This window comes from Schistocerca piceifrons, chromosome 3 (assembly GCF_021461385.2).
Source record: "Schistocerca piceifrons isolate TAMUIC-IGC-003096 chromosome 3, iqSchPice1.1, whole genome shotgun sequence".
Lineage (NCBI taxonomy): Eukaryota > Metazoa > Arthropoda > Insecta > Orthoptera > Acrididae > Schistocerca > Schistocerca piceifrons.
The window spans coordinates 781,780,372-781,805,926 of NC_060140.1; the positions used below are offsets into that span (position 1 = coordinate 781,780,372).

The 25,555-nt window shown below is 43.1% G+C and overlaps 1 protein-coding gene across 1 annotated transcript in view; it reads left to right on the plus strand.

The window, feature by feature from the left end:
- Positions 1-235: 235 nt before the first annotated feature.
- The window catches only part of LOC124789060, a 101,483-nt gene continuing 76,163 nt past the window's right edge, over positions 236-25,555 (plus strand). The window contains exon 1 of the mRNA XM_047256352.1: positions 236-1,340. Coding sequence (XP_047112308.1) covers positions 236-1,340 — 1,105 coding nt within the window. The remainder of the gene's footprint in view (positions 1,341-25,555) is intronic.

Here is a 25,555-nt window from a genome sequence, read left to right on the forward strand (position 1 = left end):
ATACACGGGAATCAGCTGGTCTGGTAACCAAGGTTACGAGAGGAAAGGCGTGCGCCCTCTCTGTGACGCTCGCCGGGAATAGCAGGAGGCCGTCCAGAGGCTGGCGCCGCCACGCGGGAGCGCCGCGAACCACGATCGACCGTGCTGCGGTGCCTGCAGAGCAGCAGCAGTCGCGGCGCCCACAGCTGCCGACGCCTCCTAGCAGCTGGCAGCGGCAGCCGCAGTCCACTGCGAGATGTCGGACGCCGCGGTGGCCGTGGAGGCGGAGGCGGTGCCCACCACCCCCGAGCAGGTGCTGGCGGCGGGCGGCGTGTCCCGGAGGCGGCGCGGCACCTCCGCCAGCGGCAAGAGGCGCAGCCCCTCCGGGGGTGGCAGTTCGCGCCGGCGACCGCCCACGCCGGAGCCGCACGCCGTGCCGCCTCCGGAGGAGGACGACGAGCCGGCCTCGAAGAGCGACAGGCCGTCGTCGCCGCCGCCCCCAGCGCCGCGGGACGAGCCTCCAGTTCCCCCGGTGAAGGCACGCAAGAAAGCTCGCAGCGACAAGTCGGCCTCCAGGAGGAGCCAGTCCGCCAGCAGGGACGCCGAGGAACTGATAGCCGCCGTGGAGGCGGACATAGCGGCGGCGAGCCAGAGCGGCCAGGAGCAAGTCGTGTCCGGCAAGATCGCCTTCGTAGATGGCCAGGTGTCCACCACCACTGAAACTATAGTGACCCACACTAAGAGGTTCACTGTGGAGAAGGTGGACCCGGCAGTGCTCCAGAAGGAGTTCGCGGCAGCGGAGGAGAAGACTGAGCTCAGATCGAGCCACGACAATAATATAATTCGGACGACAGCCGTGGTAGAGGCCAAGCCTAGGTCGGAAGAAAAGACAGAGAAAAAAGACAAAGTAGTTAAGGCGAAAGAAGCGACAGCGCCGAAGGAAGCGGTGTGGGGTCCGTTCCTGCGCGACGTCTACCGGGAGTGGGGCGCTTTCAAGAGGCAGTATGCCGGCGAGTACAACCGCATCCTGTCGAAGCGCAACCAGTGCGTGGCCGAGCTGCTGCTGATGGTCATCTTCTGCGGCCTGGGCGGGTTGCTCTTCCGCTTCACGGAGGGCGCCTTCGAGTCATTCTACAAGTGCGGCGTGAAGCGCGTCAAGCGGAACTTCATCGACGACCTGTGGCTGAGCAGCCACAACCTGCGCGAGGAGGACTGGAAGTCGGTGGCGCGCCGCCGCCTCATGGAGCTGGAGAACCAGCTGCACGCCGCCCACGAGGCGGGTGTCACCTCGTACAGCGGCCAGCGCGCCTGGAGCTTCGTCAACGCCATCGTCTACTGCCTCACCGTCGTCACCACCATAGGTAACCGCCGGCGCCGGCGCTCGGCCGCCTCCCGCTACGACGTTTCCGGTCCGAGTGACAATGGCTGCTTTGCCAGCAGTCACGGCGCCATGTGCTCCATCTTTTACATATCTTAAGCACAGAAAATAAGAAAGAGTTCATTTCTTATTCTTAATATCTCACCACAGCCGCTATAATGTCCTCGGTTGTGCTCGAGCCTGTTTTATACTTCTAATTAACATTTTATTTTTCTAAATAAATTACTCTAGCTTCCAGCCACTTCAATCAGTTAAAAATCCTCGATATTCTAACACGTGCTACACAGCCATTATTAAATGGTGACTGTTAGCATCTGACTATGACCAGAGTATTACTTTCGATGCTTGTGGGTATTTAATCGCTTGATAAGGCTATAATCTGAATTTTATTTACATCGCTGTGACACTAATGATTTCAGTTATTCGCTGTGAGACCATAAATTATGTGGTTCAAATGGTTCTGCGCACTATGGGACTCAACATCTGAGGCCACCAGTCCCCTAGAACTTAGAACTACTTAAACCTAACTAACCTAAGGACATCACACACATCCATGCCCGAGGCAGGATTCGAACCTGCGACCGTAGCTGTCGCGCGGTTCCAGACTGAAGCGCCTAGAACCGCTCGGCCATTCCGGCTGGCCCATACATTTGTACAACAACTTATTTAACTTCATTTGTGAGTAGCTAATTTCACGACCTTAAGAATTACCAATCTATACAACATAAAAAATTGCGTTATAGAACGTATAATAATAAAAAAAGATAAGCATTAATGGTAAAATGCAGGCACATTCTGTAAAACAAGGATCACAAAAAACAACTTACAAGATAATTATGACTGTTTACCAGCCACGACTGAGTTCAGTATGAAATATCGTCTTCATTAATAAATGTTGTTGTTGTGGTCTGTCTAAGATTGGTTTGATGCGGCTCTCCTTGCTACTCCATCTTGTCCAAGCCTCTTTATCTCCGAATAACTACTGAAAACTATCTTTTTTTGAACCTTTTCAGTGATTTCGGCGCCTGGCCACCTTCTAAAACTTTTAGCCCCCCCCCCCCCCCCCACACACACACTTCCCTGTAACAATAAATTGATGATCCCTTGATGTCTCAGATCGTGTCCTATCAACCGATGCCTTTTAGTCAAGTTGGCCAAAAACTTTATTCCCCAGTTCTATTTGGTGCCTGCTAATTAGTTACGTGATCTATCCATTTAATGAGAGGCATTCTTCTGTAGCACCACAATTCTGTTCTTGCTGAACTGTTCATCATCCACGTTTCACATCCATACAAGGCTACAGTCCAGACAAATACTTTCAGAAAAGTCTTCCTGACATTTAAATCTGTATTCGATGTTAACAAATTTCTCTCATTTGGAAACTCTTTTCATTACTTCTGCCACCACCAGTTACTTTACTGCCTAAATCGCAAAAATTATCTACTACTTCTAGTGTCTCGTTTACTAGTCTAATTCCATCAGCATCGCCTGATTTAATTCGACTTCATTCCATTACCCTTGTTTTGCTTTCGCTCATATTCATCTTATATCCTCCTTTCAAGATCCTGCCCATTCCATTCAAACGATCCTCCAACTCGTTTGCTGTCTCTGACAGAATTACAACGCCATCGTCAAACCACAATGTTTTTACTTCTTCTCCTTGAACATTAATTCATTCATTTCCAAATTATTCTTTAGTTTCCTTTACTGCTTGCTCAGTGTACAGATTCAGTAACATCGGAGACAGGCTGCAATCCTGTCTCATTCCATTCTCACTTCCGTTGCATGGCCTTCGGCTCTAAAAGCCGTTCAGTTACTGTACAGCTGGCCGCAGTGGCCGAGCGGTTCTAGGCGCTTCAGTCTGGAACTGCGCGACCACTACGGTCGCAGGCTCGAATCCTGCCTCGGGCAAGGATGTGTGTGATGTCCTTAGTTAGGTTTAGGTAGGTCTAAGTTCTAGGGGACTGATGACCTCAGATGTTAAGTCCCATAGTGCTCAGAGCCATTTGATCCATTTTTAGTTACTGAACAAGTTGTAAATAGGCTTTCGCTCCCTACGCTTTATCCCCGCTGCATTCAGAATTCCAAAGAGTGTACTCCAGTCAACGTTGTCAAAAGCTTTCTCTAAATTTACAAATGCATTAAAATTAGGTTTTCCTTTCCTAAATCTATCTTCTAAGAGAATTCGTAGGGTCAGGTATTGCCCCGCCTTGTTCGTACATTTCTCGGGAATCAAAACTGTTCATCCCAGTACTACATAAGTATTTAAAATATAAACTTTTCGAACTATTTGGGTCAAGACTGACGTAAATCCATATGAAGTTCACAAATAATCAGAAACTGCACTAGGTGATTGGGACACATATTCTTCCAAAAACACATACTGGACGAGGGTACCTTCGGTTTCTCCGGCACGATCTTCTAGGAGTGCTTGAGGATGGTCGCAATGAGTAACGTGCGAAATGTGGTATATGCTTAATGGGAAACCGGCACTTTTGGGCCTCGAAGTTCATCATACCTCTATATTCTGGACCTTTCTATCTGGTATCTTCTCAGAACTACAGTGTACATCACTCTCTTTGATACAGTTGAAGAACTGGAGCAGCGAATTGTACGGTACTGTCAACTTTTACGAGGTGATCGGGAGTGTTTGAAAGAAGCCTTTTCTCAGTGCAGGGACGAGTTCAGTATTGCATCCGAATGCGAAAACGACAGGAAGAACACGGCCTTTAAAGGTACGAATTTGGAGTAAACTGTAACGTGTAACGTGCTGAAGTAGCGTTGTACTCCTTGTTAAGGTAGCGCAGAGTCATATTTGAGACCAATTAGATGGGAAATCAGAAGAACCTGTTATGGGGGATACTCAACATTTCGGATTTGGATGCAATACTGTACTATTTTCTGTAGTGAGCTATCAATTTAATCAAACTTCCGTGAAGCATCTGGTAAATAGTGACGAGACTGCACAGTTCGCTACTGCAGCTAGTCGACCATATCAGCAAGAGCTCTGCACAATTAATTTCTATGATGACCCCAGAGAAAAAATCCACAGGATTGAGGTCAGCTGATCTTGGCAGCCAAGGTAGAGGAACTACTCGACCTACCAATCTTGGTTTACATCAGTTGCAAAATGTGGTAGTTGCTTGCCATGCATATACCTCATTCTGCATACATGGGCCGAGGATGAAATTTGAGGCAAATTAGACGTGAACTACGTCTAAAAGTTTCCATTTCGAACGTTTCTGTGTTAACAAGGAGAAGACTGCGTACAAAAGTCATTGGCGGCTCGTAACCGTAATATCACAATTATCTCGCGAACATTTCATTTGCGTACTACGTTTGCTGGGAGGTTTTTGCTTCTGGTACAGTGCACTTGCACCCGTGTCAGATCTCACGGTTATGATAAACCCCGTATACGCAGACTGTATGTTGACAGTGTGGCAAAGCCCGCTTATCGGGTGTACCGAGTGATCAAAACGTCAGAATAAATTTGAAAACTGAATAAATCACGGAATAATGTAGATAGAGAAGTACAAATTGACACACATGCTTGGAATGACATGGGGTTTTATTAGAACAAAAAAAAAAAAAAAAATAAAAATACAAAAGTTCAAAAAATATTCGACAGATGGTGCTTCATCTGATCAGAATAGCAATAATTAGCATAACAAAGTAAGACAAAGCGAAGATGATGTTCTTTACAGGAAATGCTCAATATGTCCCCCATCATTCCTCAACATTAGCTGTAGTCGAGGAATAATGTCGTGAACAGCACTGTAAAGAATGTCCGGAGCTATGGTGAGGCATTGGCGTCGCGTGTCATCTTTCAGTATCCCTAGAGATGTCGGTCGATCACGATAAACTTGCGACTTCAGGTAACCCCAAAGCCAATAATCGCACGGACTGAGGTCTGAGGACCTGGGAGGCCAAGCATGACGAAACTGGCGGCTGAGCACACGATCATCACCAAACGACGCGCGCAAGAGATCTTTCACGCCGCTAGCAATATGGGGTGGTTCTAATAAAACCTCATGTCATTTCAAGCATGTGTGTCAATTTTTACCTCTCTATCTACATTATTCCGTGGTTTATTAAGTTTTCAAATTTATACTGACTTTTTGATCACCCGGTACTTCCCTTATTCCAGGTATCGAGGTAATATACTATTTCAGGGAGGCCTAGCATATTACAAAATGAGTATTTCATGGCGAGATTCTTAAACACCAGAAAATTTCTCGTTATTATGAAGAATGAATTCGTTGTTAAATTCCTTCCTTTGCAGTGCGTCAAATTCTTAAACATACAGTGAGACGATTGACTCTCAGAAACGGGTAAATACAAGTATTGCATTCCGTGTGATATAATGTCCAATAAATGTTACATTGAAATACATCTGCCGGTCGGGGTGGCCGAGCGGTTCTAGGCGCTACAGTCTGGAACCGCACGACCGCTACGGTCGCAGGTTCGAATCCTGCCTCGGGCATGGGTATGTGTGATGTGCTTAGGTTACTTAGGTTTAAGTAGTTCTAAGGGACTGATGACCTCAGAAGTTAAATCCCATAGTGCTCAGAGCGATTTGAACCATTTGAAATACAGCTCCCCGACTAACTGCACTCTGAGGAAAAAGAAAGAACGCACTACGAAGGAATTATCCGAATGATTGGGAAATTAGTAGATCCATGTACATGTACAGACATACTGGATGATTCATTCGAGAGAAAGAACTTCGTAATTTGAGAAAGTCAATAACGCATTGATCTACCGCTGGCCCTTATGCAAGCAGTTATTCGGCTTCTCGGTGATTGGCAAAGTTGTTGGACGTCCTCCTGGATGGCTTGTAATCTCAATGACTGGAGTATAATTGTCATAAGTGATGAGTCCAGCTTCGAAGTGAGCCCCAATGATCAAAGAAGTCGTGTCTGGAGACTCCCTGGACAGCCGCTGGATAACAACCTGACCGTAGCCCGCCATACGGCCCGAGAACCAAGAATAATCGTCTGGGATGCCAATTCTTTTCACAGCAGAACCCTTTCGATTGTCACCCGTTGCACCATTACAGCGAGGCGGTATGTCGACAATATTCTAATCCACGTTTTGTTGCTTTTCATGGCATGCCGCCATGCGCTTACAGTTCAGCAAGATAATGCCTGCCTGCTCACGGCGAGGGTTTTATCTCCTCAGTTCAGAACGTTTAGGGCATTATGGGGAGGGTCTTCCACCCAGTTCGGGACTGTGACGATCTAACGCACCAATGGGCAGAATCTGCCACCATATCCCTGGGAAGGACATCCAACAACTCGATCAATCAGCGCCGATCCGACTAACTGCTTGCATAAAGGCGGGATGTGGAACAACGCGTGTTGTCTTGATGAATTTTCGAAGTTCTTTCTCTTGAATAAATAGTCCAAGTTTTCTTAAATTGTAAGGAATTGTTTGTCTGTACATGTACTGTATATCGCATCTACCGATTTCCGTTCCAAGTGGATAGCTCCTTTTTTGTGACTTACAATGTATGTACCGCAGATTAACTGCAGCAACGTTTATTGATACAGCTGGATCTATTCTTCACTGCTCATCGCAGCTCTAACAAGACTACAGATGATGACAGTCAAGTAATGTGATGAAGTCGTTTCATGTAAACATCTTCATTCTTTAAACGTTATCAGTTTCCATGGCAACCTAAAAATCTTTGCTCTAGAGCAAATAATTTAATTTTCTTGGTGAAATAGGAGAATTTGATTCAATATATTGTCAGTTTTAAGCCATCAGTCCTTTGACTAGTTTCATACTACACTCACCTACTTGCGTTTTAAACCATTCTCTCATAGCAGTACAGTTTCTGCTTATATGTACTGCATATAACACCCTCCGCTATGTGTTTTAATTATGATCTGTATCTGCTAGAAACTAACTACTTCACCTTACCGATTTTTCCAGTGTAGGATAAAAATTCTTGGATGTTTCGCCCATATAACGGCAATCAGCACCTTCACATTAAATCCTGTTAGTACTATATGAACAAAAATGTAGTGAGCGTACTGGCAATAAGGATAACGGTACCCTAAAATGAACTGGACAAATAAAATCTATATCTACGTGATTACTCTGCTATTCACAATAAAGTGCCTGGCAGAGGGTTCAATGAACCACCTTCAAGCTGTCTCTCTACCGTTTCACTCACGAACGGTGCGCTGGAAAAACGAGCAGTGCCTGATTTCTCTTATTTTATCGTGATGATCATTTCTCCCTATATAGGTGGGTGCCAACAGAATGTATCCGCAATCGGAGGGGAAAACTGGTCATTGAAATTTCATGAGAAGGTCCCGTCGCAACGAAAAACGCCTTTGTTTTAATGATGGCCACTCCAAAACATGTATCATGTCTGTGGCACTATGTCACCTATTTCACGGTAATACAAAACGAGCCACCTTCTTTGTACTTTTTCGATGCCATCCGTCAGTCCCACCTGATGCGGATCCCACACCGCACAGCAATACTCCAGAGCAGGGCGGACAAGCGTGGCGTAAAGAGTCTCTTTAGTAGACCTGTTGCACCTTCTGATTGTTCAACCAATGAATCGCAGTCTTTGGTTTGCTCTAGCCACAACATTATCTAGGTTATCGTTCCAATTTAGGTTATTCGCAATTGTAATCCCTAAGTATTTAGTTGAATTTACAGCCTTCAGATTTGTGTGACTTATCGTGTAATCGAAATTTAGCTGATTTCTTTTAGTACTCATGTGAATAACTTCACACTTTTCTTTATTCAGAGTCAATTGCCACTTTTCACACCGTAAGGATATCTTATCTAAATCATTTTTCAATTTGTTTTCGTTATCTGATCACTTTACAAGACGATAAATGACAGCATCATCAGCAAACAATCTAAGAAGGCTACTGAGATTGTCTCCTATATCGTTAATAAATATACTTTATTAAAAATTACATTGCTTCAGCCATATTAAGCTTTACCACATAATGCGTTTGATGTCGTCAAAACATGTTTACCGGCCTGTATAATATGTTGCACGTGGCTTAGTGTTACGTATATTCTAAAAATAAATTGAAATATGTGGATTTCTGACGGTCTGATATTGTATTACACAGGCACAATCATACAGTGTGATTGGTCAGAAGCGTTAAGCCTCGGTTAAGTTTCAATTCTGACTGCACCATGTCGGATAATGGTTCATGCGAATTCTCGATATTGTGCAAGATGAGATTTCGAGTGTTAGGCCTAACTCAAATTCTGGTGGCCTTGAATGTAGTATCTCCTACAATGAGACTTTCAGAAAAATACTGTCCACACAAAACCGAAGCTACAAAAGTTCCACAGTTGTCGCATAATCAGCTGAAATGCCAATACAGGCAACAATCTATAGAAGAATGGAAAGGAAAATTGAGGGTCCTTTAAGTGACGACCAGTTTGCTTTCAGAAAGGTAAGAGTATCAGATAGACAGTTCTGACATTGCCATTGTGAATGGGAACAAAACTTAAGAAATGTCAAAGCGCGTTCATAGTATTTGTCTACCTGAAAAGATCGGTGTACAATGTAAAGTGGTGCAAGACGTTCGAAGTTCTCAACAAAATACAAGTAAGTTGTAGGGGAAGAGGATAATAAGCAGTATGTATAAAAACCAACAGGGAACAATAAGAATGGAACACTAAGAACAATGTTCTGGAATTAAAATGGAAGTAATACCCTAACGTGAAATCTACACACCGAAAAAGGAATGACGGAAATAGAAGGAAGAGGTAGGCAGTAGAGACGAATTCGTGGCCGGTCGCATTGAGCTAAAGACTGATGACTTTTTTAAAAAAATTTCTTCAATACGTGGCATTCTGTGCAACCTACTCGATTGTCCCTCAGCATAACATTAACAGTACTTTAATTGACAGTGACCAAAGGGTGAACAACAGTTACTGACCAATGGACAGTAGAAGCGTTTGCTCAGTCGCCCTTTGGTGACGAGGAAACTATTTCCCATAATTTGTGCACGAAACAGTCAATAGTCCCATTCTAAAATCTACAAACACTTTGGCGGCTATGAAAGGGATTTACTACACTCTTTCATTATGGCCGGGAAACGATGCTAAAGAACGCTTCCGTGTTTCCGCAACGGAGAAACACCGCCGCGCGATTGAGCAACTGAAGCAACTGCTTGTGTTTGTTTCCGTGTGTACCACTCAGCTTGACTCAGATACGAACAGCATGCGCCATCCAAGTTGGCGGAGTTCCAGGATGGAAATATTTGGACACGGCCTCTAGTATCCGAACCTCGCCGTGGGACAATTGTGTGTCAGTTCATCGGACCAATGTCGGATTTCGAATAAGAACTTCGTCTTCATAAAGGGGCTTTCAATGACTTATTTTAATTTCTTTCTATACGGTAAACAATGCTCATTAAAATGGATTGTTGCATCTATGGCTGCCTAATTGACGTTTTCAAGCTGAAATATCCAGATAACTAACAAGGCTATACATTTCATTCAGTTATTTGTTTTAAACCATCTAAACTATATCACACACAACGGCAACCAATTCGTACATGTTGTGCGCAACCAAGATGTAACATAAGTAATGCAATTTAAAATTACGCAGTAAGCGCGCAGCGAATAGCTAACTTTGCAGCATACGAATGAATTACGATCTCTTGCCAACGTATCGAGGGTTGCATTGCCCATTTTGGAAATTACAAAGCTCGAATCTCAAAGTCGTTCAGCCGGCCGGGGTGGCCCAGCGGTTCTAGGCGCTACAGTCTGGAACCGCACGACCGCTACGGTCGCAGGTTCGAATCCTGCCTCGGGCATGGATGTGTGTGATGTCCTTAGTTAGGTTTAAGTAGTTCTATGTTCTAGGGGACTGAAGACCTCAGAAGTTAAGTCCCATAGTTCTCAGAGCCATTTGAACCATTTTTTTCAAAGTCGTTCATTCAATATACGCCGATGAGCCGAAAGATTATGACCGCCGTTCTCCGCGCGATTGAAGGTCAGCTGTTAGCGCGCAGGCAGAAGATAAGGGAAGGAATAGAGACGTATTGGGGAATCATTATATCGATGATATAGGCCGCAAATGGGGAAATCCGCTGACACAAGGTACTTTCACAAAGGGCAGTGCGACCGAACCGCCGAATCTTTCCATCAGTAAATGGAGTATGTTCTCAAGTGACTCCGTTGTTTTAACCCCTCCACTGATAGAATGACCCGCTTCCTACTTCCGTATGTATAAAGCCAATACGGACTTGTAGCTGTCACGCCTTTGCGCTTACTGCTACGTATTTTAACCGTAAATAGCTCAGCCCTAATGGTAAGAGTTAGTAGTGAATTCTGGCGTTATCAGTCTTTGAAGACAGCACAGCTGCCACAAGCTCAGCTCACTTTTACTCCACTCCTACCCTCACCATTACACCACATTAACTAGGTGCTACATAGACCTTGCTAAATTCACTTGCGTATACATTTCTGACCGTTACTCGCCAGTATTTGCCTATTGGATTAGTACACTCCTAACCGGACTATTTCTCAAAGAGCTGTGATGATTGAACGGGTTCGATCCACGGCCTACAGTGCCCTACAGTTCACACGGTAACACTGCCTACCTGACCCACTTAACTTGGTAGTGAGCTTATGTATCCAATCACCACTGCTAGCAGCAGTAGATAATCCTATCAGCACGACGAGAGCAGCAGACTTACCGTCGAATCCTCCTGAAAATACTTATAACTACGGTCGCCAGCTCTGAAGGAGCAAAAGAATAAATCAATTTTTTGGCTCGTTTCAAAGTGAAACGGCTTGAGTTGAATTTTAAACTTAATTCTGCATATTACTATTTCTGATCATTCTAGGTGATTCTACAAAGCAAATACTCTCTCAATTTCTGTGAGTTGGCTTGGTAATTACCACCAAGACAATTTAAGCAACTTAGGTTAACAAACTTCTACCCTCCAACTTATTTAATGATTTTGGGATATTACTCTTGGACAATTGCTATAGAATTAGTTAAGTGACTTTACTTGAAAGGTTATTCAGAAAAATTTAAGTAACTATAAATAGGCGACTCATTCTGGTGTGACCATTGCTCTTTTCTACATTCTTAAACGCTAAAGTATTCTACAACCAAAAGAATTGTAAATGAAAGAGGCGATGGTGGCCTCAGTCTGATTTCACTACACTATGTTTCAGGTTACTACACTTTACAAGGAACAACATGCGTCGTAATTTTGCTCATTACTATATTCTGTCTTCTGCACTTGCACAAAAGAAAACTGGTATTCTCCTTTTACATGTATACAGAGTTCGACTTAACAATTTCAAGCAGTCTTGCCTTGGGTAGACGTGTCGGTGCTGGTGGTGATATGCATGTGGCTAACGCAGCTCTTCCTCTTCACGCCTCGTGCCCTTAATGGCGGCTGGAACTACGAGCTGTAGCACTCGTATAAGCTACTGCGCGTCCGCCATAAAATCTGGGCGCAGGAACTCTTACAATCAGCCCCAGTGGCATAGAGACGGCTTCGACAACCATTCGTCGCGTTCCACTCCACAAACGGCGACGATATTCGCCTCTTCGCTGTTGCACAATCACTTTTGCGTGAGCACAGTTACGCACGTCCGCTCACGTCAACACTCCCCAGGCCATTCCATTGTTCAGTCCTTGTGTCTCCAGCTACCTCTAGCTACGCTCGTATCACCAAGAGTGGGGGCGTTCCCCTACCACCTTTTCACCGAAATGATTTAGTATTTAAGAATATTTATATTTATTACCCTGGAGTTCATACCAGTCATAATAATTTACTACTAGCGCTTTATAACATTAAATCATACAGTAATAGCTTATAAATACCAAGAAAAAGAATACATTTGACTCCGATATCTTATTGCATTGTCTGAGACAGCGCTAATTCCCAGTTTCGCCAATAGATGGCATCAGGGTGCACTCCCTGGCAGTCTCACACCAGCGCGCCCGTTTCCGACGCGCGGGCTCCAAATTACTGTCAGCCCACCATCATTTCAGTTCCGTTACACATGCCCCACTTCTTATTGAAGTATCTAACAGTGATAATTGAATAAGAAGTCTCTCCTATAATGAATCTGAAATTTTCGTTAAGCTTTTTACCAAGGGTTCTCCCTTTCTTACTGATACACCTCGGTACTTATATTACTTATTTAACATTAAACACCAATTCTTTCTATCTTTTCTGCTAAACATTACATAAATGATTTACATATATTCTTTACAATTTTCTTACATCTAAACACAGTACACTTTAAACATCTTTTTTACAAAAATATTAAATACCCTTCTTTTATCTCAGGCAAGTAAAACACACGTTATGCGCCTATTACTTTATAGCCTGTCCTTTTCACTTCACCTCCTCACTTTTCTACCTCTTCCACAACACTTATTTACACATCTATTAAGGCTTTCTTAGAAGCTCAGTCTTTCCCAGTCTGTTTAGTCTCTACTTAAACTAGAAGTTTCATTAGAATACTGCAACATATTTTAGTGAACATTTACCTTTCACATAGAACAAAAGAAACAAAACTATTTACATATTGGTTTACTTTAATATTTATTTAAATATTTATTTTCAATCTGGTAGAATTCGCGGCTCATACCTTTTGAGATCCACTATGTTTCTTACTCCCAGGCGTTTGCCTGTTAATGGGTACTCTAAATAATAAGCATTCACATTGGGTATGGACACTATTTTAAATGGTCCATTATATATATATTTAAATTTGCTGATCTCGTTATTAATTTCACTTGACTTTTCATGTGTTTTTACAAGAACGAGATCACCTATTTTGAATTTAGGATTCCTTACTTTTTCGTCATGACGACGAATTCTCGCATCTGCTTGTTTTCTCATCTTGTCTTTTACTAAGTTCTTTTTACTATCATAATCTAATTCAACTCTATCTGGAAATTCTAGTAGGTCTTCTACTAGACTTTTACTTCTCGTCTTTTTCAGGATTTCTTCTGGAGTAAATCCAGTGCTCTCGTTTGTTAATGAATTCATGATTTCTTCGAATTCACTCACATACATGCCCCACTTCTTGTGGTTACTATGGCAGTACGTCCTAAATAACCGACCTATCTCACGCATATATCTTTCTGCCGGATTACTTGATGGGTGATAAGCTGAGATATGGACCACTTCTACCTGTTTCGCAGTTATCCCATCCTTCCACATTTTTGAGCAAAACTGAACACCATTATCTGATAGTATTCTCTTTGGCTTCCCTACTTTCACAAAATAATCACACACCATTTTATCATACACAGCTCTGGCAGTAGCTTTTCTCAAGGGATATAGCTTTATATACTTTGAGAAAAGTTCAACTGCTACAAATATGTACACAAAACCCCCCATGGTTTTCGGTAATGGTCCAAAGATATCTACTGCTACTATTTCTAATACTTCATCAGGTTTTATTGATTGCATGGGCTCTTGATTAGTTGAATTTGTTACTTTCGCCTTTTGGCATAGATCACAAGATCTTATCCTCTGTGCTACCCTTCGTGCCATGTTGTTAAAGGTAATGCATTCATCTAACTTATCGGTACACTTCCGTGCACCACAATGGCCATATGCCAAGTGAACATAATCTATCAGCACTTCAGTGTGTTGTTCCGGCCAACATACTCTCCATTTCCCTGGATTATTTAATCTTTGAAGATACAGTACACCTTTATGTATTTTATATGAAGCCCTTATGTTAGTTGCGTCCGGATTGTCAAACTTGACCTTTACCGACTTGAGTGCATCATCATCACTTTGATATCTTCGCATATTCCGACATATTTCCCTAATTTTTTCTCTTCCTTCCGCTTTTTTGAAGTAATTCACCTCAAAAACATCTTCCCTATTCTTTACACTTTCTAGTGTCTCACATCCTTCTGGTAATCTCGACAAAGCATCCGGTACCGCATGTTCTTTCCCTTTAACATACTTGATCTCTATATCAAATTGTTGTAAAAACAGCGCCCATCTGGTCAACCTGTTATGTAACAATCTGCAGTCCTTCAAAAATATTAAAGCTTTGTGGTCTGTATGGACCACAGTCTTATGCCCCCATAAGAAAAGTTGAAATTTCCTAAAACCCCATACTATAGCTAAAGCCTCCTTCTCTGAAACCGTATAGTTTCTTTCGTACTTAGACATTGTTCTACTCGCAAATGCTATTGGTCTATGAGTTTTTTCCCCATCTATCATTACCTCCTGAAATATGGATACTCCCAATCCATAATCTGAACTATCTGTTGCCATGTGGAATGGTTCACACAGGTCAGGGTGCCATAACTTTATGTTTTTAGCCAAATTGTCTTTTAGCCGGTTGAATGCTGTTTCACATTCCTCAGTCCACATATACACACTGTTCTTCTTAAGTAGGTTGTTCAGATGTGGGCTATTGAACACCTGATCATCCACATACTTACGATAAAAGGAACAAAGTCCTATAAATGACTTTAGTTGTTTTTTATTCTTGGGAGCCGGACAATTTCTTATTGCTTTGACTTTATCGGGATCCTTTTCAATTCCCTCTGGTGTTACTATGTGACCTAAAAACTTTATTTCTTTCTTCACAAACTCGCATTTTTTCAGGTTCAGGGTCATTCCTCCTTTAATTAAAGCTTTGAACACCCTGTCACATAACTCTATGTGCTCTTCCCATGTCCTTGTAGCAATTAACAAATCATCTACATAAACCGTGATTAGCGAACTAAGTTCACTCCCTAAAATTTTGTCTAAAGCCCGAATGAACACTGAAACGGAAGTATTTAGGCCAAATGGTACCACTGTGAAATGGTAGCATTTGCCATTGAATAAAAATGCCGTGTACTTCCTAGACTCCTCACTTAATGGGATTTGCCAGTATCCTGCAGTTAGGTCTAAACTAGTCATGTACTTTACACCATTAAACTTCTGCAATAAATTATCTATGTTCTCTGGACGATCCAACTCCCTCTTCACTACTTTATTCAGAGTACGAGCATCTATCACTATTCGTACACTTCCATCCTTCTTACCTACTATCACCAGTGGGTTATTATATGGGCTAGAACTCCGTTCAATGACCCCACATGAAACCATTTTATCTATTTCTTTTTGAACTGCTTCTTTCTTAGACAAGGGTACATTATATGGTGGTTTAAAGAAAGATTCATGCTCCTCTACCTCCATGCAGTACTCATAATTTATCACTCATCCCGGTTTGTCTGAAAATACCTCCTGATTTTCTTTCAGAATTTGCCATAGATCCTCCCTTTGTGCATCAGATAGTCCTTCCGTTTTATCCACTACATTTCGAAGGAGTGTCTCCTTATTTCCATCTTCAACTATCTGCCTCACCAGACACCAATCGAATTTTTGACCTTTTCCTGAATCATGATCATCTCTAAATTCTACCCATCTCAGCTGGTTCTCTTCCATTACTCTAGATGATTCAAATGGTATTTCTAAGATCGCACTATCAACTTTACAGACTATTATCCCTTTGTCACAATCTATAATTACTTTCTGTTTTATTAAGCAGTCAATGCCTAAAATGATCTCGGCACTGAGCTCTGGAACTACTAAAAATGCATTCGAGAATAGCTTGTTTTTTATCTTAAATTCCATCATCACTTGATGTTTAACAGGTTTACTACATTTCCCTGTCGCCCCTATCACTTTAACACCTGTTACTGGCATCATGACTACTCCTCGTTGCTCTTTGATCATCTCAAAAAATGCGTGCGAAATAGCATTTATTTGAGCACCAGTATCCAACAATACATATAAATCGTATCCACCTATACTAATGGGTAGGATTGTTTGCATCCTATTGTCCTCTTTCATACTTTCTTTATCTTCCCATAATAAACCCTTTTCCACCGCCAAGTCTTGCCATATTATTTTTCCGGTTTTTATACTGACCATTCCATCTGGAGGTTTCTTTCTCTTTTTCATCCTAAATTCTTTCACCACTTTTCCCAATAGTCCTTCGTCTAGGCTCTTTAATGCTATCTCGTTCTCATTCGAATCTGTCATGCCTGAACTCTCGGTTGCGGGATCGGAAACTTCCTCTACTTCTTTTTCTCCCTGGATGCTTTCTGATGATTCTGACGATAATTCCTCCTCCTTAGAAATATGACCTTCTTCGGATTCAAATAATTCTTGCAAATTATAATCCATTTCTCTACTTTCCCTTTGTTGGATAGTGCATTCGCCACTCTTACTTTCATTATTTTCCCCTACTAATGGAATTCCAGTCTCACTCAACTCATTTGCTTCAGTACTACAGGGATCACAACACTCTTTCTCTTGGTTAGATACACTTTCTCTAATTTCTCTAAAAGAATCTTCATCACAGTCATGTACCCTTGCTGTCACTAGGTACACATCATAATCGGTATGGCTCTCTAACACTGTCATATTCGGGTCCAAACTAATCACTTGAGTGGAAGATCTTTCTAATTGTGCTGGCTGGCTTTTGAGCTGATGTACATATTCTGCATATGAGGTAATTTCTGAATCGGCATGCGTCTCTGCACTATGCCCCTTTTTCTTATCCACCCTTTCCTCTTTAATTACTTCTCGATGCGATTCGTCGACTATTCGTACGAACCTTTTACCATAAGTCACATCACTCCTACCCTGCCCCTGCCTCTCTGCACAGTTGCCATCCCTACCGACAAACAACGCCTTCTCTGACTCTTCCATCATCAATTCGTCACTCTGACCTCGAATTGTACTTATTTCATTCACGTGAGCCTTCACATCCGACCGATATTCTTTTCCTACTTCATTTCCCTTAATAATTCCTCTCTGCTCTCTCTCCTCTGTTTGTATCCCTGCATTATACTTCGCAAAGTTTCGTTTATGTAACTGCTCTTCAGGCGAACGGCGCACTATCCTACTATAGTACTGACTACTCCGATCTTCCCTATATTTGGGCCATTTCTTTCTTTCCGCGCGCGTTAGGCCCTTGACCTGCGCGGTATTTAGTTTTCCTGATTTTGATAATGCATCCCGTTTCCCTGATAGTGTCCTCTCCCTCGCTGAGAGTTACCTCCTCGACCTCTTCCTCCCATCATGTTAATTTGCGGTTCATTCCTACCACCTTTTACTATTCCATTCTGATTTCTGAAACCTCGAAACTCTCTAGTTTCACGCCACCTATCTTCATTCTCGATTTTCTCTAAAAATTCATCGAATGTTCGATGAGTGCCTCCTACATAACGCTTTGAATCGTCAGGTAGCTTTTTCCACAACTCCCACGCTATCTCCGATTCTGATCTACGATCTTTAAGATACTCCAAACGCTTGAACCATCCTTCACAGTATTCTTTCATGAGCCCACGCCCATATTCTGGCATTCTGGCGACAACGAATTCTCTCCACAACCTATCTCTCTGTTGTGTGCCCCAGAATTCCTCAAGGAACTTTTCTTTGAAGTCTGTAAACTTCAAATTGTCGATATCCAAATTCAATCCCCAACGTTTAGCATGACCTGCTAAAGCGTCTATTACTAAATTAATTTTTTCTTTATCCGACATGTCTGTTGGTAAGACACGTTCACAATTTTTTATAAAATCCATTGGATGACATCCACCTTGTTTCTTTTGAGGATCGTATTTTTCCTCCCTACTCAGTATTTCCGATTTTTGCATTACCAATGGGATACCACTACATTTAAGAAACGTCTGATTCTGAACTTGCTGACTTAACAATTTTATCTCATTACGCAGTGTATATTCCTGCTCCTGCACACATGCATCAAAACTCAACATGGTATTGCGCAGTGTTTCAATATCAGCTGCCGTTTCTTTAACAATCTCTTTCTTTACAACAGTTACTATCACCTGTAATTTACTTTCAATTATCGGTTCTAATTTTTCACTAACCAAAGTTTCCACTGATTTCTCTATTCTCTGAATTTCGGTATCAAATCTTTTCTCTATTTCTGTGACTTTTCTCTGAACATTTGTTATTTCAGCCCTAATGCTATTCACTGATTTGTTTACCTCTGTGATACGTTGGCTTTGCGTATTCAAAATATCTAAATTGGCTTTTATTTTACCAGATAGGTTTTCATCCAATTGGGATATATGACTAGCCATTTCTGCTTTCAAACTAGCATTCCCTTCTCGAATTTGCGCCATCATCCTATTTAACAAACTTGTTAATTCCATATCCTCTCCCTTGTGACTTGCATCCACAGATACATTGGGTTCACTTTTCACTAGCTTTGGTTTCACTTCTCGTTCCTCCTGTTTTGTGGGTGTGGATTCATCTATAGGATTTTCCAACCCTACAACAGTATCTATGGTCCCTAATTCTGGGTCTGACCTTGTAATGTTTTCGTCTTGCTTGTTACTATTCGACTCCATCTTATGCTGCTGTATTTCGTGCCTAATTGAAATGTTGATTAAACCAAGTATTACTTGTTTAACTCCTACTATTGGACTTTCTTTTGCTGCTTTGCAGGTTGTCGTCTTGAACTTACCAATTGTGGTATATTTATCTACAACAGAATTTTGAATTTAAAATTTTCTTGAAACTACAAGTTTATATAAAACACTTTTATTGCAGCCATTATTCTACAAACTTGGTAAGTCCTGTCACGGTCGCCACATGCGACCGAACCGCCGAATCTTTCCATCAGTAAATGGAGTATGTTCTCAAGTGACTCCGTTGTTTTAACCCCTCCACTGATAGAATGACCCGCTTCCTACTTCCGTATGTATAAAGCCAATACGGACTTGTAGCTGTCACGCCTTTGCGCTTACTGCTACGTATTTTAACCGTAAATAGCTCAGCCCTAATGGTAAGAGTTAGTAGTGAATTCTGGCGTTATCAGTCTTTGAAGACAGCACAGCTGCCACAAGCTCAGCTCACTTTTACTCCACTCCTACCCTCGCCATTACACCACATTAACTAGGTGCTACATAGACCTTGCTAAATTCACTTGCGTATACATTTCTGACCGTTACTCGCCAGTATTTACCTATTGGATTAGTACACTCCTAACCGGACTATTTCTCAAAGAGCTGTGATGATTGAACGGGTTCGATCCACGGCCTACAGTGCCCTACAATTCACACGGTAACACTGCCTACCTGACCCACTTAACTTGGTAGTGAGCTTATGTATCCAATCACCACTGCTAGCAGCAGTAGATAATCCTATCAGCACGACGAGAGCAGCAGACTTACCGTCGAATCCTCCTGAAAATACTTATAACTACGGTCGCCAGCTCTGAAGGAGCAAAAGAATAAATCAATTTTTTGGCTCGTTTCAAAGTGAAACGGCTTGAGTTGAATTTTAAACTTAATTCTGCATATTACTATTTCTGATCATTCTAGGTGATTCTACAAAGCAAATACTCTCTCAATTTCTGTGAGTTGGCTTGGTAATTACCACCAAGACAATTTAAGCAACTTAGGTTAACAAACTTCTACCCTCCAACTTATTTAATGATTTTGGGATATTACTCTTGGACAATTGCTATAGAATTAGTTAAGTGACTTTACTTGAAAGGTTATTCAGAAAAATTTAAGTAACTATAAATAGGCGACTCATTCTGGTGTGACCATTGCTCTTTTCTACATTCTTAAACGCTAAAGTATTCTACAACCAAAAGAATTGTAAATGAAAGAGGCGATGGTGGCCTCAGTCTGATTTCACTACACTATGTTTCAGGTTACTACACTTTACAAGGAACAACATGCGTCGTAATTTTGCTCATTACTATATTCTGTCTTCTGCACTTGCACAAAAGAAAACTGGTATTCTCCTTTTACATGTATACAGAGTTCGACTTAACAATTTCAAGCAGTCTTGCCTTGGGTAGACGTGTCGGTGCTGGTGGTGATATGCATGTGGCTAACGCAGCTCTTCCTCTTCATGCCTCGTGCCCTTAATGGCGGCTGGAACTACGAGCTGTAGCACTCGTATAAGCTACTGCGCGTCCGCCATAAAATCTGGGCGCAGGAACTCTTACAATCAGCCCCAGTGGCATAGAGACGGCTTCGACAACCATTCGTCGCGTTCCACTCCACAAACGGCGACGATATTCGCCTCTTCGCTGTTGCACAATCACTTTTGCGTGAGCACAGTTACGCACGTCCGCTCACGTCAACACTCCCCAGGCCATTCCATTGTTCAGTCCTTGTGTCTCCAGCTACCTCTAGCTACGCTCGTATCACCAAGAGTGGGGGCGTTCCCCTACCACCTTTTCACCGAAATGATTTAGTATTTAAGAATATTTATATTTATTACCCTGGAGTTCATACCAGTCATAATAATTTACTACTAGCGCTTTATAACATTAAATCATACAGTAATAGCTTATAAATACCAAGAAAAAGAATACATTTGACTCCGATATCTTATTGCATTGTCTGAGACAGCGCTAATTCCCAGTTTCGCCAATAGATGGCATCAGGGTGCACTCCCTGGCAGTCTCACACCAGCGCGCCCGTTTCCGACGCGCGGGCTCCAAATTACTGTCAGCCCACCATCATTTCAGTTCCGTTACAGCAGACAGGCCCGCAGCCTGGGAACGAGGATCTCGGGCACGGTGAAGCGGGTCGGCTGTTGGTGTGCTATGAGGACCGTGAAATTACCAGAAGACGACAAAGTATTGGCGGTCGCGCATCATCACTGAACGTGGACATCACGGATTTGCCCGTTATGAGCCGACCGAGGTGCCGAGCGGTTCTAGGCGCTACAGTCTGGAACCACGCGACCGCCAAGGTCGCAGGGTCGAATCCTGCCTCGGGCATGGACGTGTGTGATGTCCTTAGGTTAGTTAGGTTTAAGTAGTTCTAAGTTCTAGGGGACTGATGACCTCAGAAGTTAAGTCCCATAGTGCTCAGAACCATTTGAACCATTTTTTAGCCAGTTATGTGTAACAGGATACACAGCAGTCTGTGTCAGACCTGACGAAAGAGCACAGTACTGATGCAGGTATGATGTTTCGGAGCACATTGTTGAACTTGGAGTTCCACAGAGGCGGACCACTATGTTTTCCCATGCTGACGCAAGGACATCGTCAGCCGTCGTTATTGTGGATTTGAGATCTCGATGATCTTGGATATTAGATCAATGGACATCATTCACATGGTCGGATGAATCAAGTTTCTTGTTACACCATTTCTATGGCTGTGTCCTGATACGCCGTCATGCAGGCGAACGGCAGCGCGGAACGCGTACTGCGCCACGGAAGCGGGCCGGTGTGACACTCATCTGGGCTTCCATGGAACCTGTTGTAATTAACTGAAGACTCCATGTCAGCTGTGGATTACGTGAACACTATAGCTGACCACCAGGATAATTACATGACTGATGTCTTCCCCGACGGCGATAGCTCCATCCTGAAGAATAGCTCAATAGCTCCCCCAGTCATAAGCACAGACTCTTGTTAAGGATGTGTCAACATTTTAGTGAGTTGTTCTTAAAGTCTAGGGTCAACAAATTCGTCTGATCTGAACGCTACGGAATACGTGTGGGACGCTTTTGGCGCCATTTCCGAGTTCATTGCCAATAACTTACGGGCATTGTTTAACGTGAGCGTATGTATTTGGTGATACTTACCAGCCAAAAATAAAATAAAATGAAAGCAACGAATGAGGTGGCTCAGAGTGTAAGACACTGAGCTCGCATTTCGGACGAGCTGAGCTCAAGATCTGGCCAATCAGATGAGCGTTTTTTGTACACTACTGGCCAATAAAATTGCTACACCAAGAAGGAAATATATTATACTAGAACTGACATGTGATTACATTTTCACGCAATTTGGTTGCATAGGTCCTGAGAAATCAGTACCCACAACAACCACCTCTGGCACTAATAACGGCCTTGATACGCCTGGGCATTGAGTCAAACAGAGCTTGGATGGCGTGTACAGGCACAGCTGCCCATGCAGCTTCAACACGATACCACAGTTCATCAAGAGTAGTTACTGACGTATTGTGACGAGCCAGTTGCTCGGCCACCGTTGACCGGACGGTTTCAATTGGTGAGAGATCTGGAGAATGTGCTGGCCAGGGCAGCAGTCGAACATTTTCTGTATCCAGAAAGGCCCGTACAGGACCTGCAACATGCGGTCGTACATTATCCTGCAGAAATGTAGGGTTTCGCAGGGATCGAATGAAGGGTAGAGCCACGGGTCGTAACACATCTGAAACGTAATGTCCACTGTTCAAAGTACCGTCAATGCGAACAAGAGGTGACCGAGACGTGTAACCAAGGCACCTCATACCGTCATGCCGGGTGATACGCCAGTATGGCGATGACGACGTCATCTCGTCTGCTAGTGATACGAGGCCGAGGGATCCAGCACGGCGTTCCGTGTTACCCTCCTGAACCCACCGATTCCATATTCTGCTAACAGGCATTGGATGCCGACCAATGCGAGCAGCAATGTCGCAATACGATAAACCGCAATCGCGATAGGCTACAATCTGACCTTTATCAAATTCGGAAACGTGATGGTACGCATTTCTCCTCCTTACACGAGGCATCACAACAACGTTTCACCAGGCAACGCCGGTCAACTGCTGTTTGTGTATGAGAAATCGGTTGGAAACTTTCCTCATGTCAGCACGTTGTAGGTGTCGCCACCGGCGCCAACATTGTATGAATGCTCTGAAAAGCTAATCATTTGCACATCACAGCATCTTCTTCCTGTCGGTTAAATTTCGCGTCTGTGGCACGTCATCTTCATGGTGTAGCAATTTTAATGGCCAGTGGTGTAGTTTCTCTTTATCGCTTAAGGCATATGTCGGAATCTTTCTTTTGAAACAGGAGGAAAATGGTTTCCTATACATCCTCTTCCAATCCGAGAATCCTTGTCGTCGATGGGAGTTAAAATTTTCCTTTCTTTCTTCCCGTACAACCCCCGAAGTATTCAAGCTGAGAAATTACCCGCATCGAAGTCGCGTGTTGCCTAGAACGTTGAAGATTTCTTCAGGACAATTCGTCCGATCTTCTATTAATTACGCAATGACAGTGCATGTCACTGATTAAGATGGGGAATGAGATCACTTGTAATCTATCCCATCCATGCCCTCAGAAGTTCGTGCCAATTAGTGTTAGTTCCTGGTTGTAGTAGCCTTGAATGTTTAATCTGCACTCACCATCTCTCCCAATATGCAAGAAACTTCCCAAATTGTTTCCAGTTCTTTGCCTAATCATGTGATGAATGTCCCACATTTAAATCGCACCTTACGTATCCTACACCATCTATTCCAGTAAATGTGGGGTGAATCATTCTCTCGCATAACCTTCACGTTTGAGCGTGTGTGATTCAAGTTATGGTGTGGAGATGGCCTTATTGCTGTCCATTTATCCAGTGAAGCTCTACAAGGTGTACAGAGAAATCCAGCCTTCATCTAATCGGTACGGAGCATCATCTTAATAAAACTTATGCAGCCCTTGTTTGACTACTGGAGCTTTCGACAAACCACGAGATTTACATTGAAGTCATGCGCCATGAATTTGTACTGGAATCACAGATGGTTCAAGGCCTTGTCGCGTTAATATACTTGATAAAGTGCGTGGTCGCTTCAAACGGTAATCTGGATAATCTACCTTTTGTGTTGTATCACCAACCTACTGATTTGATGCGGCCCGTCGCAGCTCTCATTTTGGGGCCAACCTTCTCATCCCAGAGTAGCACCTATAATCAACGTCTTCGCTAGTTTGATGAACATATTCCAATCTATAAAATTTATCAGGCTTTAGTGGCCATTTCTTGACGAATTGTATTCTGACTTCGTGTCGTGTTCCTCGAGCAACGTTTATTTAACGATTTTCCTGTTTTTCCGGCTAGAGTGCCTTGCATTGTCAATTGTTGGTGGTGATCACCAGAAATGAAGAGTAAAGCTTTGACACGTGTTGGTTAAAGGACACGAAAAACGTTGAAGAAACATCGCTCGAACAAACCGACACAGAAGCCATCAGGCATACTCCAGTCTCTACCTTCTCCTTAAACTTATGCCCTATACGACTGCCTCGAGTACGAGGAAAGTTATTCCATGATGTCTTAAAACATGTCGCATCATCCTATCCCTTCTTCTTGTGTCGTAATTGGTGATTATTTGTGTACAATATGCTTGGAAACCGAATGGTTACGAGGTATAGTTCCGGTCAGACCTTGAAAGTTTTCGATCTGTCTTTACCTCTAAGTGATGTGAAGATATGCCAGAATTACACGTGGATCGGATTCCACGATAAAGTGTAAGTCTTCTTCTCCCACTACTGTAAACGGGGTAGATTAGCTATACACAAATCGCCACAGAAGCGTCCAGTTAAAAGACTTGCACCATATCTCTTGGGAGGGGGGGAGGGGGGGCTTCCTGCCAGTCGTGCCATACCCTACCAAATGGTCCAAATGGCTCTGAGCACTATGAGACTCAACATCTGAGGTCATCAGTCCCCTAGAACTTAGAACTACTTAAACCTAACGAACCTAAGGACATCACACACATCCATGCCCGAGACAGGATTCGAACCTGCGACCGTAGCGGTCGGGCGGTTCCAGATCGAAGCACCTAGAAGCGCTCGGCCACACTGGCCGGCCAAACCCCCCTCCCCCCCCCCTTTCTTTACTGGTCAGTGTTTTCAAGTTATAAGTTATTGCATTCTTGGTCGACTTTGCGGAGGGCTACATTTCTCACTATTTAAATGTCAACAACCTTCTGTAACACCACATTTAAAATGCTTCTATTTTTTTCCCATTTTCTCACAACTCATGATTCACTTCATCTACATCTCCATGGATACTCTGCACATCACATTTAAGTGCCTGGCAGAGGGTTCATCGAACCACCTTCACAATTCTCCATTATTCCAATCTCGTATAGCGCGCGGAAAGAATGAACACCTATATCTCTCTGTACGAGCTCTGATTTGACTTATTTTATCTTGGTGATCGTTCCTCCCTTTGTAGGTCGGTGTCAACAAAATATTTTCGCATTCGGAGGAGAAAGTTGGTGACTGGAATTTCGTGAGAAGATTCAAATGGCTCTGAGCACTATGGGACTTAACATCTATGGTCATCAGTTCCCTAGAACTTAGAACTACTTAAACCTAACTAACCTAAGGACATCACACAACACCCAGTCATCACGAGGCAGAGAAAATCCCTGACCCCGCCGGGAATCGAACCCGGGAACCCGGGCGCGGGAAGCGAGAACGCTACCGC